The sequence below is a fragment of the Ascaphus truei genome, unplaced genomic scaffold (genome assembly GCF_040206685.1).
Source record: "Ascaphus truei isolate aAscTru1 unplaced genomic scaffold, aAscTru1.hap1 HAP1_SCAFFOLD_412, whole genome shotgun sequence".
NCBI classification, from domain to species: domain Eukaryota; kingdom Metazoa; phylum Chordata; class Amphibia; order Anura; family Ascaphidae; genus Ascaphus; species Ascaphus truei.
In genome coordinates this window covers 295,978-311,264 of record NW_027456743.1, presented here as the reverse complement: position 1 = coordinate 311,264, position 15,287 = coordinate 295,978, and the positions used below count along the sequence as shown (strand labels likewise).

At 40.2% G+C, this 15,287-nt stretch overlaps 1 protein-coding gene across 2 annotated transcripts in view; it reads left to right on the top strand.

Annotated features, from left to right (window-relative positions):
• Positions 1–13,349, top strand: part of LOC142484001 (uncharacterized) — a 62,572-nt gene extending 49,223 nt beyond the window's left edge. For both annotated transcript variants that reach the window (XM_075583957.1, XM_075583958.1), the window contains exon 4: positions 12,780–13,349. In XM_075583957.1, the coding sequence (XP_075440072.1) occupies positions 12,780–13,036 (257 nt within the window). In that variant the 3' untranslated portion in view covers positions 13,037–13,349. The remainder of the gene's footprint in view (positions 1–12,779) is intronic.
• Positions 13,350–15,287: the final 1,938 nt, after the last annotated feature.

Here is a 15,287-nt window from a genome sequence, read left to right as displayed (position 1 = left end):
GGTTCATTTTCACACAAAAGATCCTACCAATCCAGGATATCCCATATGCAGACCACTCTTTAAGTTCCTTTGTGAGGGCTCTTAGGAGTCTCGGGTAGTTCTCCTGATAAAGATTGTGGCTATGTTTAGTGAGAAAGATTCCTAGGTATTTTATAGCTCTGGTCTGCCATTTAAATTGAAAGTTGATCTCAATTAGTTTCTCTGTCTCCTTTGGAATATTTAGATTCAGCGCCTCCGATTTTGATTGATTGATCTTAAAGCCGGAGATTCTGCTAAATTTTTCCAGTAGAGCGAACAGATTGGGCAACGAAGTGAGCGGTTTTGTCAAAGATAATATAATGTCATCTGCGTATAGAGCGATTTTATGCTCTTGGGAACGTATTTGCACTCCGGCAATGTCTGGGTTACGACGTATGTGTGCCGCTAACGGTTCCACGCATAGGGCGAACAACAAGGGCGATAGTGGGCAGCCCTGTCTGGTACGGCTTTTAATTTTAAACAAATCCGATGGGAAGCCCTAGTGTATCACCCTGGCGGTCGGGGTTGTGTATAATGCTTTTATTGCCCTTATAGTTTTGTTTCCAAACCCGAATGCCTCAAGCGTGGATTCCATGTATGGCCAATCGATCCTGTCAAAGGCCTTCTCCGCGTCTAAACTTAAAACTACTCCTCGGATCCCGTTGGCGTTAATGAAGTTAATAATATCTATTATTTTTCTTGTGTTGTCGGCCGCTTGTCTGTCTCTAATAAAGCCAACCTGGTCCGGGTGGATAAGCCTTGGCATGATCGTACTCAATCTATTGGCCAATAGTTTGGAATATATTTTAACATCCGAATTGATTAAGGATATTGGCCGATAACTTTGGCAATTTGTTGGATCTTTGTCCTTTTTATAAATTATAGATATCGATGCCTGAAGCATCTGGGCCGAAAAGGGTTCCCCCGCCAGAACTCCATTAAATAACTTGAGCATATGTGGTGCTAGCACCCCTATAAATTTCTTGTAATATAAATTAGAAAACCCATCTGGGCCTGGGGCCTTGGAGGGTTTGAGATGTTTGATTACCGCTGTCAATTCCTCTAACGTGAAATCAGATTGAACTGCCTCATTCTCCAGACTGCTCAGCCCAGGTAAGGCTGCTTCCTCTAAGAAGGACTGTAAAAGTTTGTTTGTTTTTGGATTGTGTGTCACTTTCTCCCCATTATATAGCTGTTCATAATAAAGCTTAAACTCTTCCACTATGCGTTTGGGGTTGGAGGTCATCTCCCCCGATTTGGTTTTTAGAGTTTGTATGTTATAACTCGGTTGCCTATTACGGATCCTGTTAGCTAACATAGTGTCCGGCTTGTTGGCTTTCTCAAAAAATTTCCTCTTGGTCCAACTTATGTCTCTCTCAGCCTGGGATGTGAGGAGAAGATTAAGCTCAATTCTTATATCTTTCAGCTCCTTAAGAATGTCCTCTCCGCCTGATCGGCTATGTAGAGCAGAGAGTTCATGTAACCTCTTATATAGTTGTGTCAATTTCGACTCTCTTTGTCTTTTACGTCTTGCTGCGAGACCAATCAGAGTCCCTCTTATTGTGGCTTTGTGAGCCTCCCACAGTGTAGTGTGGGATTCCACAGTGCCTGTGTTTGTGATAAAAAATTGTCTGATCTCGTCTTTGACTGCCTGTGCCAATTCAGGTATTTTAATAAGGGACTCGTTTAGTTTCCAGTTTGCTCCCGGGCTAACCTGTCTAATTTGTGTGCATCTTAGCTCAATAGACGCATGATCCGACCATGTAATGTCATGGATTAGAGTGTTGGAAATTTGTGGGACCATTCTACTCGATACAAAGAAGTGGTCAAGTCTACTATAGCTGTCGTGTGGGTGCGAGTAAAATGTATATGTGCGCTCACCTGGGTGTTGTTCTCGCCATATGTCCACCAGACATCCCCTTCGTAGCCCCTCTAGTAGCTCTTTGGTTCCTGCTTGTCTCCCCTTCTCCTGTCTCGGAGATCTATCAATTCGATGGTCTAGGGCCTTGTTAAAATCTCCCGCTAATATCACATTACCACTTGCCCAGTTTTGAAACTTGAGAAAGAACTCTGTAAAGAACTGGGGATCATTTTCGCAGGGGGCATATACACACGCCAAAGTTACTCTACATTGCTGCAATGTGCCTACCAGGATAATATATCTACCTTCTGGGTCACGTTTTATTTTTTCCATCACGAATGGGACTCTATTGTGGATCAAGATAGCCACACCCTTTGTTTTTTCCTTGGCTGACGCCAGATAGAATTTCCTATAATGTTTGTCTATAAAACTCGGATTTTTATTGAGACAATAATGCGTCTCCTGAAGGAAGAGAACATCGGAGTTTCTGCGCTTAAATTCAGCAAAAGCTATTCTACGCTTTTGGGGGGAATTAAATCCCTTGACATTCTGGGAGATGAATGTTAATGCCATCTTTGTGTGTGTAATGAGTCTGCGTATGTGTACAGTTTTCTCTGCCTACCCGAGTCGCGATGTCCCGGAGGATGGCGGTAGTGGAGCTGCAGGTCTTGTGTTGCCAAGTTGTCTTTTCTGAGGATACCTGAGGGGGGGGGGGAGGAAAACACATAGGGGAGTGAAAAGGGAACATGCAACCTTGTTATACAAACAAGGGAAACCAATTTGGTCTTCGGAGACCTGTGGTTTGCTGCCCGGGAATACCGTTCAGACTCCAGATGTTCCCAGTTTCCCATGTAGGGTTGTGGGAAACCATCCAGGCCGCGGAAGCCCAGGTCTTTGATTAGGCTGTGGCTTAAGGCCACAGTCCAACCCCAGAGGCACATGCCAACAGGCAATAGAGAGGGCAGACATCCGCCCCTCCGCCGGCAGCAAAAACATTATTTTTATTAATCAGCATGTAAACAATATTATAGAACTCAACTATAACTCATCTTGTGTAAAGTGAAACTTTGGTTAGTTCGAACCTTTAATCTTTAAAATCTTTAACTGGCTACCCTGCTTCTATGTTCTATAGGTTTTTTTAAATGTGCCCATTGTGTGGTTTGCCAATATGCCACACCACTGAAATGCATCAATGCGTTAAAACCTAAAAAAACTATAAAAATATCTACATTTATTAATTGTTGTTAAATGTCCTTAAATTCGCTTTTTGTATGGATTTACGTCAGTATAACAGAATTCAGCATTCTTGTCGTTTGCACACAAAAACAAAACGTTTATTTTGAAAATAATTACTTACATACAAAAATAGTAAGAATGACGATGATGTTTCAAATAGATTGATATTCTTAAGAATAGTTGCACATAGTAACCTTCTTTCTGTTAATCTCTCCAGGTATTAACATTTCTTTCTCCTCTTCATGATATCATCACTCTGGCCTGGTCTTTCTTCCTCTGGCCTATATTCTCCTCATCCTTCCTTCCTTCCTAAAGCTTACTAAGCTCACTGTTGTATTTATCCATAAAATATTCCTTGAATCAGCTCTCTTAATATATATTTCTATTCCAAATTAGGTCCTGCAGTTTCAAACTATGATCGCATAACAAACGGCACACTTATTCTAAACATAGAATACCAAATACAGTAAGGACTGGAAGAGTCTCAGAGCTTTTGTCACAGCCTCTACTCTCATCTAAAGTCACAGTTGTCAATAGTCACTCAGTGTCAAACCTAAACAGGGTTTCTGCCTACTCTGACCTTTTAGGACAGCTGCACCGTCAAAATAACTCTATAACCGAAAATACAATCAGATATACAGTAATATATAGATATGAAGGAAAGTCCAGACTATTATACTGTATACTTTAACATTCTGCCTTTGATAACAGATTCATTCATTACAATATAATTATTGCTAAATTGGATTTCTTACAGCCCCCCTAAATTAGATTGTAATAGAATCACTATAAATCTTTCAAACAACCATACATATCACATTCAAAACTTATCAAACAGAATGTCAGAATACAGCATACCTCTGAATTACTCTGCCTTCACAATACATATTACCAATTGCTGAAAAACAATATATCATGTTATAACAACGTACAATGATGAAGACAAATGAAATATTTCCCAATACTGATACATTATAACAGATTTCTTTAAAACTTTGCCCATTGAGTCTGTAATTACTCATCGTGTTCTATCTCTTTTAGTTTACCTTCTTCATGTTGAAAAACAATTTCTGCTTTTTATTGTTTTTGTAACATCTGAAGTAAACCTTCATCTTTTTAAAGTTCTTCAGTCCATTTCTCTCAAGAGAACTCAAACTCATTTATTTGAGCTATATTAAATTGTAATGGAAGCATATTTACATCTCTCAAAAATGTGTAAATATATTCCTACTGATTTCCTCCAATACAATTTAATTCTTCAAACATTAAATGTTTTTACTGTTTCAATACAAAGTAAGCATGAATGATAAATAATCTTGACCTGGCGTAATAAACAAAGTATTTTAGAATAAAAATGTAAACAAGCGTAAAAAATCTATCCGTTAAGTCTTGCTATAATTGTGTAAAAAATAAAAATCTGGATATTGGAGACTATAAAATAATAACTGAATATTATTACCACTATTTCTAGTACTGTTATAGGAAATAAAACTCTTTCTTTTCCCAATATGGACTTTTAAAGAAAAAATAATAATACTTGTACATACTGTACATCGCACCCATAAATCTGTATAATTTTGAACCAATAACAATTCTTCTAGCAAACTTTGTTGTACTCCTAGAGATGTAATTCCCCGTTGTACTTTTTCAGTATTGATTATTTCTTTCAATAGTCCCAGTAGTAATAAATATAATAAAAATAGTCATTTTGTTCTTTTTCCTAAAAAATGAAAAAATATTCAGTCCCATCGGTGATGACTCTTGTTGATTTTCCTCATTCTTCTTGACTCCGATCATCCAATCGTATTCTTTATTCATCACACAATTACATATGACCTGTAAAAATATAGCAGTATCATTATATTGGTAAATATATTTAACCTTAGTCCATCTGGACCATACACTTACAATCGACATATTACGTAAATAAATCACAAACATAACCTTTATCATAATGTTAATTATATCATAAGATCCTTCTCAATTTGTTTACCAAATACTTTTTTCATTAAAAAAACCGATCATAATTGTCATCTACTTCACTTCCCCCCTTTTAAAATTTTGGAAATACAGAAGATCTATTTTAATTCCTAAATTTTAAATCCTATTCTACCAACTGATTATGGATGATACTTTAAATCTTTATTTAATCCCTAAAATTTCACATGTAACTTTAATCACTAAACCTGTGAAATGAGAACCCTTATCTGACTCAAGAATGCGTGGAAAACCCCATCTGGAAAAAACATGATTCCAAAAAACTCGTGCTGTAGTAATTGCATCATTTTGCTTGACCAGAATGCTCTCAACCCATTTTGAAAAGACAGCTCTCGTCATCCAAGCATGTTTTAACCTATTCTTCCCTGAGGGTAAGGAACCATTGTGATCAATTTGCAATGTGGACCCTGAGCCATCTGCTGGTGCAATACATTGGAAAGGTGGTTTTTGTCTTTTGAGCCTAGGATTTCCTTTTAAACTTTCCAAAAGTGTCTCTTGTCCTACGTGACCCAAACTTTCATGATTTATGGCCTTTTCTTTATGGACACGAGAAGGCTTTAAATCAACCCGGGAAATAGCAATGGACGTATCCTTTGCCTGTTTCTCTGTAAAGGAAAGGAGCTGCATATCTTTGTGTCTGACTGTCGCTGTGGCACTAGTCTCTGTAAGCACTACATTCTGTTCTGTTAAAACCTCTTCCTTAGCCAAGGAATCAACTATTGCATTTCCTTCAGTGAGAAAATCCTGTCCTGTTTTTTGTGTTATTTGGAAATCTTTCTTAAGTGTTGGCTTGACACAAAAATTATTACTGATTTCATGTAATTGAAACTCACTGGTGACCATTTTAATTGGACAAACACTTCTCTCGTTACCATATTCAGAAGGATTAATTAACACAGGCTTTCTTCCTTTAGAATTTTTCCAAATTGCCTTATTGCCTAAATCCACAATATTACAAAGAGGTGTTCCTGGCAACATTGGTAACTTTTCTTTTGTTACACTTAACTGTGCCCCAGTATCTATTAAAAACTTTGTATCAAACCCCCCTAAGGTTCCTTCTTTATCCAAAATTACTGGAGTTAATACTTCAAGAGGACGTGGTTTCAGATAGTCTAGTCAGGATGAATTAACTGTTTCGTCTATGTGAGTTATGTTACAAACCTGTTTGTGTGTGAGATCATTAGTGTCTGTGTGCTGAACAAATACATTCTCTTTCCGCAAACTTTTTTGTAGATCTAAGAATTTGTCACAGTTTCTTCTATAATGCCCGATTTCTCCGCAATGAAAACATTTTAAACTTTGCAGCCGCAAAGGCTTGTCTGTTCTGCAGTTGTCACTCCTGTCACTCTGACTGTTCCAAGAGCTGTTACTTTTTTGAGTGGCATGAAAGGCATTTCTATCATTAACAATTTCTGAGATTTTAAGTCTGGGATTATTCTGCAAAAGCTGACGTCTAATATTATCAATAAAAAGAGCAGCAACTTCTAATGATTCTTTCTCCGAAGCAATTGCTAATGTTACTGGATCTAAAAATGTAATTTTTTTTACAAATGCTCTAATCATTTTCTCTTCAGAATCTTGATCAGAAAACAGTAATTTGTATGCAGTCTGGAATTTTAACATAAACTCAAAAGTATCCTCTGTAATTTTGGGTTTAAGATCTTCCAAAATATCAACTGTAATGGCATGTCCGGTGGAAATGTAAATTAATTGATTAAGCCTGTCAATGCAAGACCCTTGTATAAAATCACCGTTATCATCCACTTGAGGCATGCTGACAGGTATTTTTAACCTTCGACTCATGTGAGTTGGTAACCACAGTTTGTAAATCTTATTTCTTTGTTCCTCAGTCAAATTAAATCGATCTGTATAAGATTCAAAAATGTCTGCATTATGAAATGCATCCAGGTGATTCTCATAATCAGGTATATCTTTTAATACCTTCATTAAATGATCATGAATTTTTAAATTCAGTGTGGCTGCTTTGTCATGGAACTTTTTCCTTGTCAGTTCTGTGCTGCTTATGTCAGTCACATCTACTTCTGCACTAGAACTAGGAATAAAAGACGCCCCTTGAGTATCTTTTTTCTTTTTGTCTTTACCAGCAGCGCATGCAAATTTGATATTGGATGTTTCAATTTGTTTTTCTAACTCATGTATGCGTTTATGTAAAATGTTACAATTTGAACATTGATCAGTTTTTACAACTTCAATTTTATGCGAATTCTCATCATTGAAAACCATCAAATTAAACACTTTGATCATTTTCATGACATTTCTTAATTTTTTCTTATCTTTATGCATAGTTAGTATTTTCTTATCTATTCTCTCATTTTCTATTTGCACCTGATTCCACAGAGAATTCCATAATTCAGTGTCAGTAGATGTATGAGGTAACACATTTAACATCATATTACTGTCATTTGCATATGAATTAATAAATTCCATTACTTACGTTTTGTTAAGTATTTTCTTTCACCGAAAACTTGTGCTGCAAAAACTCGAATTGTTCCCCCACAAACGTCGCAACGTTTCTTTGAAGAAATTCCACGCTATTCCATTCAGCGCATACAAATGCACCAGACAATGCTCCCTGCACGTCCCGCAAATGTACCTTCTTCCTTGGGAAACTTGACCAGACAAAGGCAACCCCCGAACAGTCCGTCTCCCTCTAGGAGATTCGTGAAACGTGGTTCTCTGTCTCTGATCTGTTAATCAACTGTAGTCAAATCTACCAAAAACTTGACACTTCTTTTTTTCTTCGGTTCGTTTCAATTTTTTCTCAAATCTTGGATCCAGGATGTATCGACCACACCCCCTCTAATCCAAATGTGACGAAAAAACTGAATGAAGGCTGGCTCGCCAATGTTAAATGTCCTTAAATTCGCTTTTTGTATAGATTTACGTCAGTATAACAGAATTCAGCATTCTTGTCGTTTGCACACAAAAACAAAACGTTTATTTTGAAAATAATTACTTACATACAAAAATAGTAAGAATGACGATGATGTTTCAAATAGATTGATATTCTTAAGAATAGTTGCACATAGTAACCTTCTTTCTGTTAATCTCTCCAGGTATTAACATTTCTTTCTCCTCTTCATGATATCATCACTCTGGCCTGGTCTTTCTTCCTCTGGCCTATATTCTCCTCATCCTTCCTTCCTTCCTAAAGCTTACTAAGCTCACTGTTGTATTTATCCATAAAATATTCCTTGAATCAGCTCTCTTAATATATATTTCTATTCCAAATTAGGTCCTGCAGTTTCAAACTATGATCGCATAACAAACGGCACACTTATTCTAAACATAGAATACCAAATACAGTAAGGACTGGAAGAGTCTCAGAGCTTTTGTCACAGCCTCTACTCTCATCTAAAGTCACAGTTGTCAATAGTCACTCAGTGTCAAACCTAAACAGGGTTTCTGCCTACTCTGACCTTTTAGGACAGCTGCACCGTCAAAATAACTCTATAACCGAAAATACAATCAGATATAATATATAGATATGAAGGAAAGTCCAGACTATTATACTGTATACTTTAACATTCTGCCTTTGATAACAGATTCATTCATTACAATATAATTATTGCTAAATTGGATTTCTTACAATTGTAATTCCAGCTTTATTGTATACATACTTAATTGTGGGTGTGGAAAACACTACATTGGACGCACCATAAGACCACTGAAAATTAGGATTATGGAGCATGTCAGAGCTATAAAAAACCTTACTACTACACATCCGGTGTCACGTCATTTTGCCCATTGCGCACATGGAGGCATCCAGAACTTCTCTTTTTCGGCTATTGAGCATGTTCCTCCACCCATTCGTGGTGGTGACAGATTGAACATGCTCAATAGACGTGAGATGTTCTGGATTTTCACCATGGATTCCCTATACCCAAATGGGATCAATCAAGATTGGGAACTGATACATTTCTTATAAAATCTTTATGTTCTGACTCTTACCTCCATTTTTTCATAATAATCTCTTATTATTAATGTATATGCTCATTATTAGGTACATAAATAATTAGTATTATATACATTTCAATCCAATATATTTTTCTATTGAATCAATATTTGTATTAATATACCTTATTCTTAGGTTTTTTCTGATATCCATGACTCTGATAGGATTAAGTTAATTTAATAGCTTATTGCTGGATGATAACAGCATTATTATCTTTATAAATGTATCTTTCAAATTCTCTGTTTTAAGATGATAATTATATATATGTATCTCTTTAACTTTATTATTACTGCCATTATTTTTGTATTGAGATTAGTTTATTTTTTTGATTTTGACTTAACCTAAACATTCATGTTTATTATTATATTTAGTGATAATAGATACACTATCATCAGAGTGATGGGTCTACTGATGGGTATATTTCTTCATGTTCCCAGTTATCTAATAAGAGTTAAATATTTATTTCATATCTCTTCATATGTGTTGCTTTTTTACTTCATGTACTTTTCATCTCTTTATTTAGTATGTTATAGTCTATTTACTTCATTTTTTATTCTTGGGCAATGTCTATGTTATGTGTCGTCACCAGGTTCATCAATCTGGCTATGTATGTAGTTTTTTGTATTTCCGCCTTTGCTTTTTCAGCACGGAGGTGTTTCTACCCTATGAGGCCACCGTAGTTTTTTACGTGGATTCAGCTTCAGTCAGAGTTTTGACTGATTTTTGGCGCGAAATCACCTCCGTGGGGAACAGCATATAAGGGGGATCAGGGGAGACAGGAGTTACTCCTTGATAAAGCGCTGTCATAGCGCGAAACGCGTTAGAGGACCCTTTTTAATGTAGCTGTTGCTACCATGCACCTGGAATAAAGCATTTTTACTTTTCACGGATCTGCCTCCAGCCCTAATTCTTTGCAGTGCTCCACCATCTCCCTACGCATACTCTATCTACAAAACGGAACGGATGCACGCAGTCATGGAGCAGAAGGGGTTAATAAGTGAGTGACTTACTATTTTTCTATAGCCACTGTGACTATAGGGTATATGCAGGGCTCCAGCCTATGATACAGGATACTTTATATCCACATAGTGATTGCACTGGGAGTTTCTTTATATAAGGGCTCCCATGTGGTTTCGCTTTTATAAGTGGTTATGTTTACTCTGTCCATGTTAGGCTTCATATGGTGAGCCATATACCCTGTCACACATTCATACATTTATACAATTAACATACCCCGGACTCCCAGGCATTATGGCCAACATTGCACAATCCTGGATTTAGAAGCACCATCAGGAGATTCACTTCTCATATTTTGCTGTTTTTATGCCTGATGTTTGTGTCTAATAAATCCTGCAGTTTTTATGTAATTTTGATGAGTTTTGCGGTGCGCTTTGTATGTTTACTGCCGGCGGGTCTCGGAGCGATCAGATTAGGCTGCCGTCTCTGCTCCTGCCGCGCATGCGCCTCCGAGAGAGAAGTTTTTGGTGAAAACCAGGTCTAAGTAGTGGCATCCTTGTGGGTGCTGGCTGCAGTCCACTGTTGAAGGCCAAAAGAAGAGTTTAGAGAGAGAAAGCGGGAAGCCCAAGGGAGAGAGGGGTCATCAATGTGGCAGTTGAAGTCCCCAAGGAGAAGAACAGGGGAGTCTGAGGAGAGGAAGAAAGAGAGCCAGGATTCAAAGTGAGAGAGAAAGGCAGAAGGGGGATGAGTAGAGGTAGGTGGGCGATACATGAACAGGGAGAGGAGAGAAGATCTGGACAGTGTGAGCCTCAAAGGAGAGAAAGGCAAGAGAGGGGGGAATAGGAAGAGTTCGGTAACGGCAGAGAGAGGAGAGCAGGAGCCCCACGCCTCCACCCCTGCCATCAGGGCGCGGAGTGTGGGAGAAGGAAAGGCCACCATAAGAGAGGGCAGCTTCCAGAGCAGAGTCAGACTGAGTGAGCCAAGTCTCAGTTATAGCAAAGAGAAGCAGGGAGTGAGAGAGAAAGAAGTCATGCACAGAGAGGAACTTGTTAGAGAGGGAGCGAGCATTCCAAAGTGTACAGGAGAAAGGGAGAGAGGAGGGAGGGTGGCAGGGGATGGGTATGAGGTTGGAGGGGTTAACACCAGACGGAGTAGAGGTTGCATTTGGCAGGCGAGGACGGGAGCATATAGAAATAAGGCATGGGCCAGGATTGGGAGAGATATCCCCAGAAGCGAGGAGGAGAAGCATGGATAGAAAGAGGATGTGTGAGGATGATTTGTAGGGGTGTGTTTTAGTGCAGGGGGTATAGCTGTGGGGGTGACAGAGGGCGCAGGTAAGAAAGGAGTTCATGTGAACTGAGAAGTGGGGAAGAAAGGAGAGATGGAGATATATGAATAGAGTTAGAGACATAAGGAGACTGGTGGAAGGATGTGCATAATGTGAAAATAAGTGAGGTCACAGCAAATATAAAAAATAAAGGTGGCATCACAGCAATAGTAATGTGTTGAGATGTGCAGTCTGGGATAGATGATATCCTCCTTTCCAACGTAGATCAAATGCAGGAATCAGAAGCAGTAGGTGATGTCCACTTTTCCACTTCTTTTTGAACTTCCTTTTTAAACTTCATAACTACTTTAAACATTTCTACTTAAAAGCATATCTGCTTAGGAGCATTGGCTGCAGGGAGAGAAGAGAGTGTGTGTATAGAAGAGAGAAAAGAGGGTGTGTATGAAAAAGGGGCAGAGTGTGTGTATAGAAGAGAGAGAAGAGAGTGTGTGTAGAAGAGAGAGAAGAGAGTGTGTGTATAGAAGAGAGAGAAGAGTGTGTGTAGCAGAGAGTGTGTGTATAGAAGAGAGAGAAGAGAGTGTGTGTAGAAGAGAGAGAAGAGAGTGTGTGTATAGAAGAGAGAGAAGAGTGTGTGTAGCAGAGAGTGTGTGTATAGAAGAGAGAGAAGAGAGTGTGTGTAGAAGAGAGAGAAGAGAGTGTGTGTATAGAAGAGAGAGAAGAGTGTGTGTAGCAGAGAGTGTGTGTATAGAAGAGAGAGAAGAGTGTGTGTATAGAAGAAAGAGAAGAGTGTGTGTATAGAAGAGAGAAAAGAGAGTGTGTATAGAAGAGAGTGTGTATAGAAGAGAGAGAAGTGTGTGTGTGTGTGTGTGTGTGTGTGTGTGTATAAGAGAGAGGGTGCGTAAGGGTGAGAGTTAAAGGGGGAGATGGAGCATTAGGGGGAGGGGGTGAGAGGGAGAGCATAAGGGGGATTGTGAAGGAGGGAGAAAAGAGACAAGAAAGATGGGGTTGACAAGTTGGGGTTCCCCACAATTTCATAACCTAATTCTAGGGTTCCTTAGGCCGCGCTTATAGTGCCGGCGATGGTGACACGACGGGTGACGTCACCCGTTGCCACAGTCGAAAGTTATATTTCGCTGTGCGGCGGCGTCGCAGGCTTCCTGGCATTTGATTGGTTCAGGGGTTGTCACATGAGGCGACAGCACTTGAAAAATCAAATTTTGCTGGCTACCAGTTTTCGCGACGTCGCTCCGTCGCATTGTCGCCGTCGCACTTACTATAAGCGCACGCGGCGGCGGCAATGCATTTGTTTTTGAGCGACGTCGCCGCACTATAAGCGCGGCCTTAACCAAAAAGTTTGTAACCCACCAATCTAGATGGTGCAATTGTCATCACTGGAATATGCTATAATGTTGTTTCTTAAACTAATTGTGGTTTTTATTTTGTAGACAATATCAGTTTGATAAATATTTATCCGGAAATCTCTAGTGAGAAAGAAAAGGAAAGAGAGGAAGAAATGACTTCACAGGAAGAAGAGGAGGAAGACGAGGAAGGAGAAGAAGACAAGGAAGAGGAGGAAGACAAGGAAGAGGAGGAGGAAGAAGAAGACAAGGAAGAGGAGGAAGACAAGGAAGAAGAAGAAGAAGAGGAAGAAGGTGAATCAGAAACGGAGTGTCAGTCAGAGATCAATCATACATGCCAATAAAAAAATCCCCAAATGATAAATGGGATATTAGGATATTAGGGATATTATGTTGCATGTTTATACCATTATTTCTTTTGCTGAAAATGTCCTGTGTCTTACTATAAATACGTTGTTTTTTGTACTTAATATAGGCCCTGCTGTATAAAGGGATTATCTAAAAAATATTTTTTTTTTCCTCATTCTTCACAAAGATGCTGGTCCACTTTGTGTGGAACATTTCAGTTATGCTATAGCAAATGTGTGTATTCCATATTGGCGGTTAAGTGCATGTGCCATGGAAAGTGTTTGTTTCAATTATTTACAAATATATATATCTATACAAAAAGAACGTTGTTGTGTGTGTTTATTCCAGGGAAAGTGTGTGTGTGTGGGAGCGGCACTATCCAGTACAGCTGTACATACTGTAACAGCAGGGAAAGTGTGCGTGTGTGGGAGCGGCACTATCCAGTACAGCTGTACATACTGTAACTGCAGGGAAAGTGTGCGTGTGTGGGAGCGGCACTATCCAGTACAGCTGTACATACTGTAACAGCAGGGAAAGTGTGCGTGTGTGGGAGCGGCACTATCCAATACAGCTGTACATACTGTAACTGCAGGGAAAGTGTGCGTGTGTGGGAGCGTGCACTATCCAGTACAGCTGTACATACTGTAACTGCAGGGAAAGTGTGCGTGTGTGGGAGCGGCACTATCCAGTACAGCTGTACATACTGTAACAGCAGGGAAAGCGTGCGTGTGTGGGAGCGGCACTATCCAGTACAGCTGTACATACTGTAACAGCAGGGAAAGTGTGTGTGTGTGGGAGTGTGCACTATCCAGTACAGCTGTACATACTGTAACAGCAGGGAAAGTGTGTGTGTGAGAGCGGCACTATCCAGTACAGCTGTACATACTGTAACAGCAGGGAAAGTGTGCGTGTGTGGGAGCGGCACTATCCAGTACAGCTGTACATACTGTAACAGCAGGGAAAGTGTGCGTGTGTGGGAGCGTGCACTATCCAGTACAGCTGTACATACTGTAACAGCAGGGAAAGTGTGTGTGTGTGTGTGGGAGCGGCACTATCCAGTACAGCTGTACATACTGTAACAGCAGGGAAAGCGTGCGTGTGTGGGAGCGGAACTATCCAGTACAGCTGTACTTACTGTAACAGCAGGGAAAGTGTGCGTGTGTGGGAGCGGCACTATCCAGTACAGCTGTACATACTGTAACAGCAGGGAAAGCGTGCGTGTGTGGGAGCGGCACTATCCAGTACAGCTGTACATACTGTAACAGCAGGGAAAGTGTGCGTGTGGGAGCGGCACTATCCAGTACAGCTGTACATACTGTAACAGCAGGGAAAGTGTGCGTGTGTGGGAGCGGCACTATCCAGTACAGCTGTACATACTGTAACAGCAGGGAAAGTGTGCGTGTGTGGGAGCGGAACTATCCAGTACAGCTGTACATACTGTAACAGCAGGGAAAGTGTGCGTGTGTGGGAGCGTGCACTATCCAGTACAGCTGTACTTACTGTAACAGCAGGGAAAGTGTGCGTGTGTGGGAGCGTGCACTATCCAGTACAGCTGTACATACTGTAACAGCAGGGAAAGTGTGTGTGTGTGGGAGCGGCACTATCCAGTACAGCTGTACATACTGTAACTGCAGGGAAAGTGTGCGTGTGTGGGAGCGGCGCTATCCAGTACAGCTGTACTTACTGTAACAGCAGGGAAAGTGTGTGTGTGAGAGTGGCACTATCCAGTACAGCTGTACATACTGTAACAGCAGGGAAAGTGTGCGTGTGTGGGAGCGTGCACTATCCAGTACAGCTGTACATACTGTAACAGCAGGGAAAGTGTGTGTGTGTGGGAGCGGCACTATCCAGTACAGCTGTACATACTGTAACAGCAGGGAAAGTGTGCGTGTGAGGGAGCGGCACTATCCAGTACAGCTGTACATACTGTAACAGCAGGGAAAGTGTGCGTGTGTGGGAGCGGCACTATCCAGTACAGCTGTACATACTGTAACAGCAGGGAAAGTGTGCGTGTGTGGGAGCGTGCACTATCCAGTACAGCTGTACATACTGTAACAGCAGGGAAAGTGTGTGTGTGTGGGAGCGGCACTATCCAGTACAGCTGTACATACTGTAACAGCAGGGAAAGTGTGCGTGTGAGGGAGCGGCACTATCCAGTACAGCTGTACTTACTGTAACAGCAGGGAAAGTGTGCGTGTGGGAGCGGCACTATCCAGTACAGCTGTACTTACTGTAACTGCAGGGAAA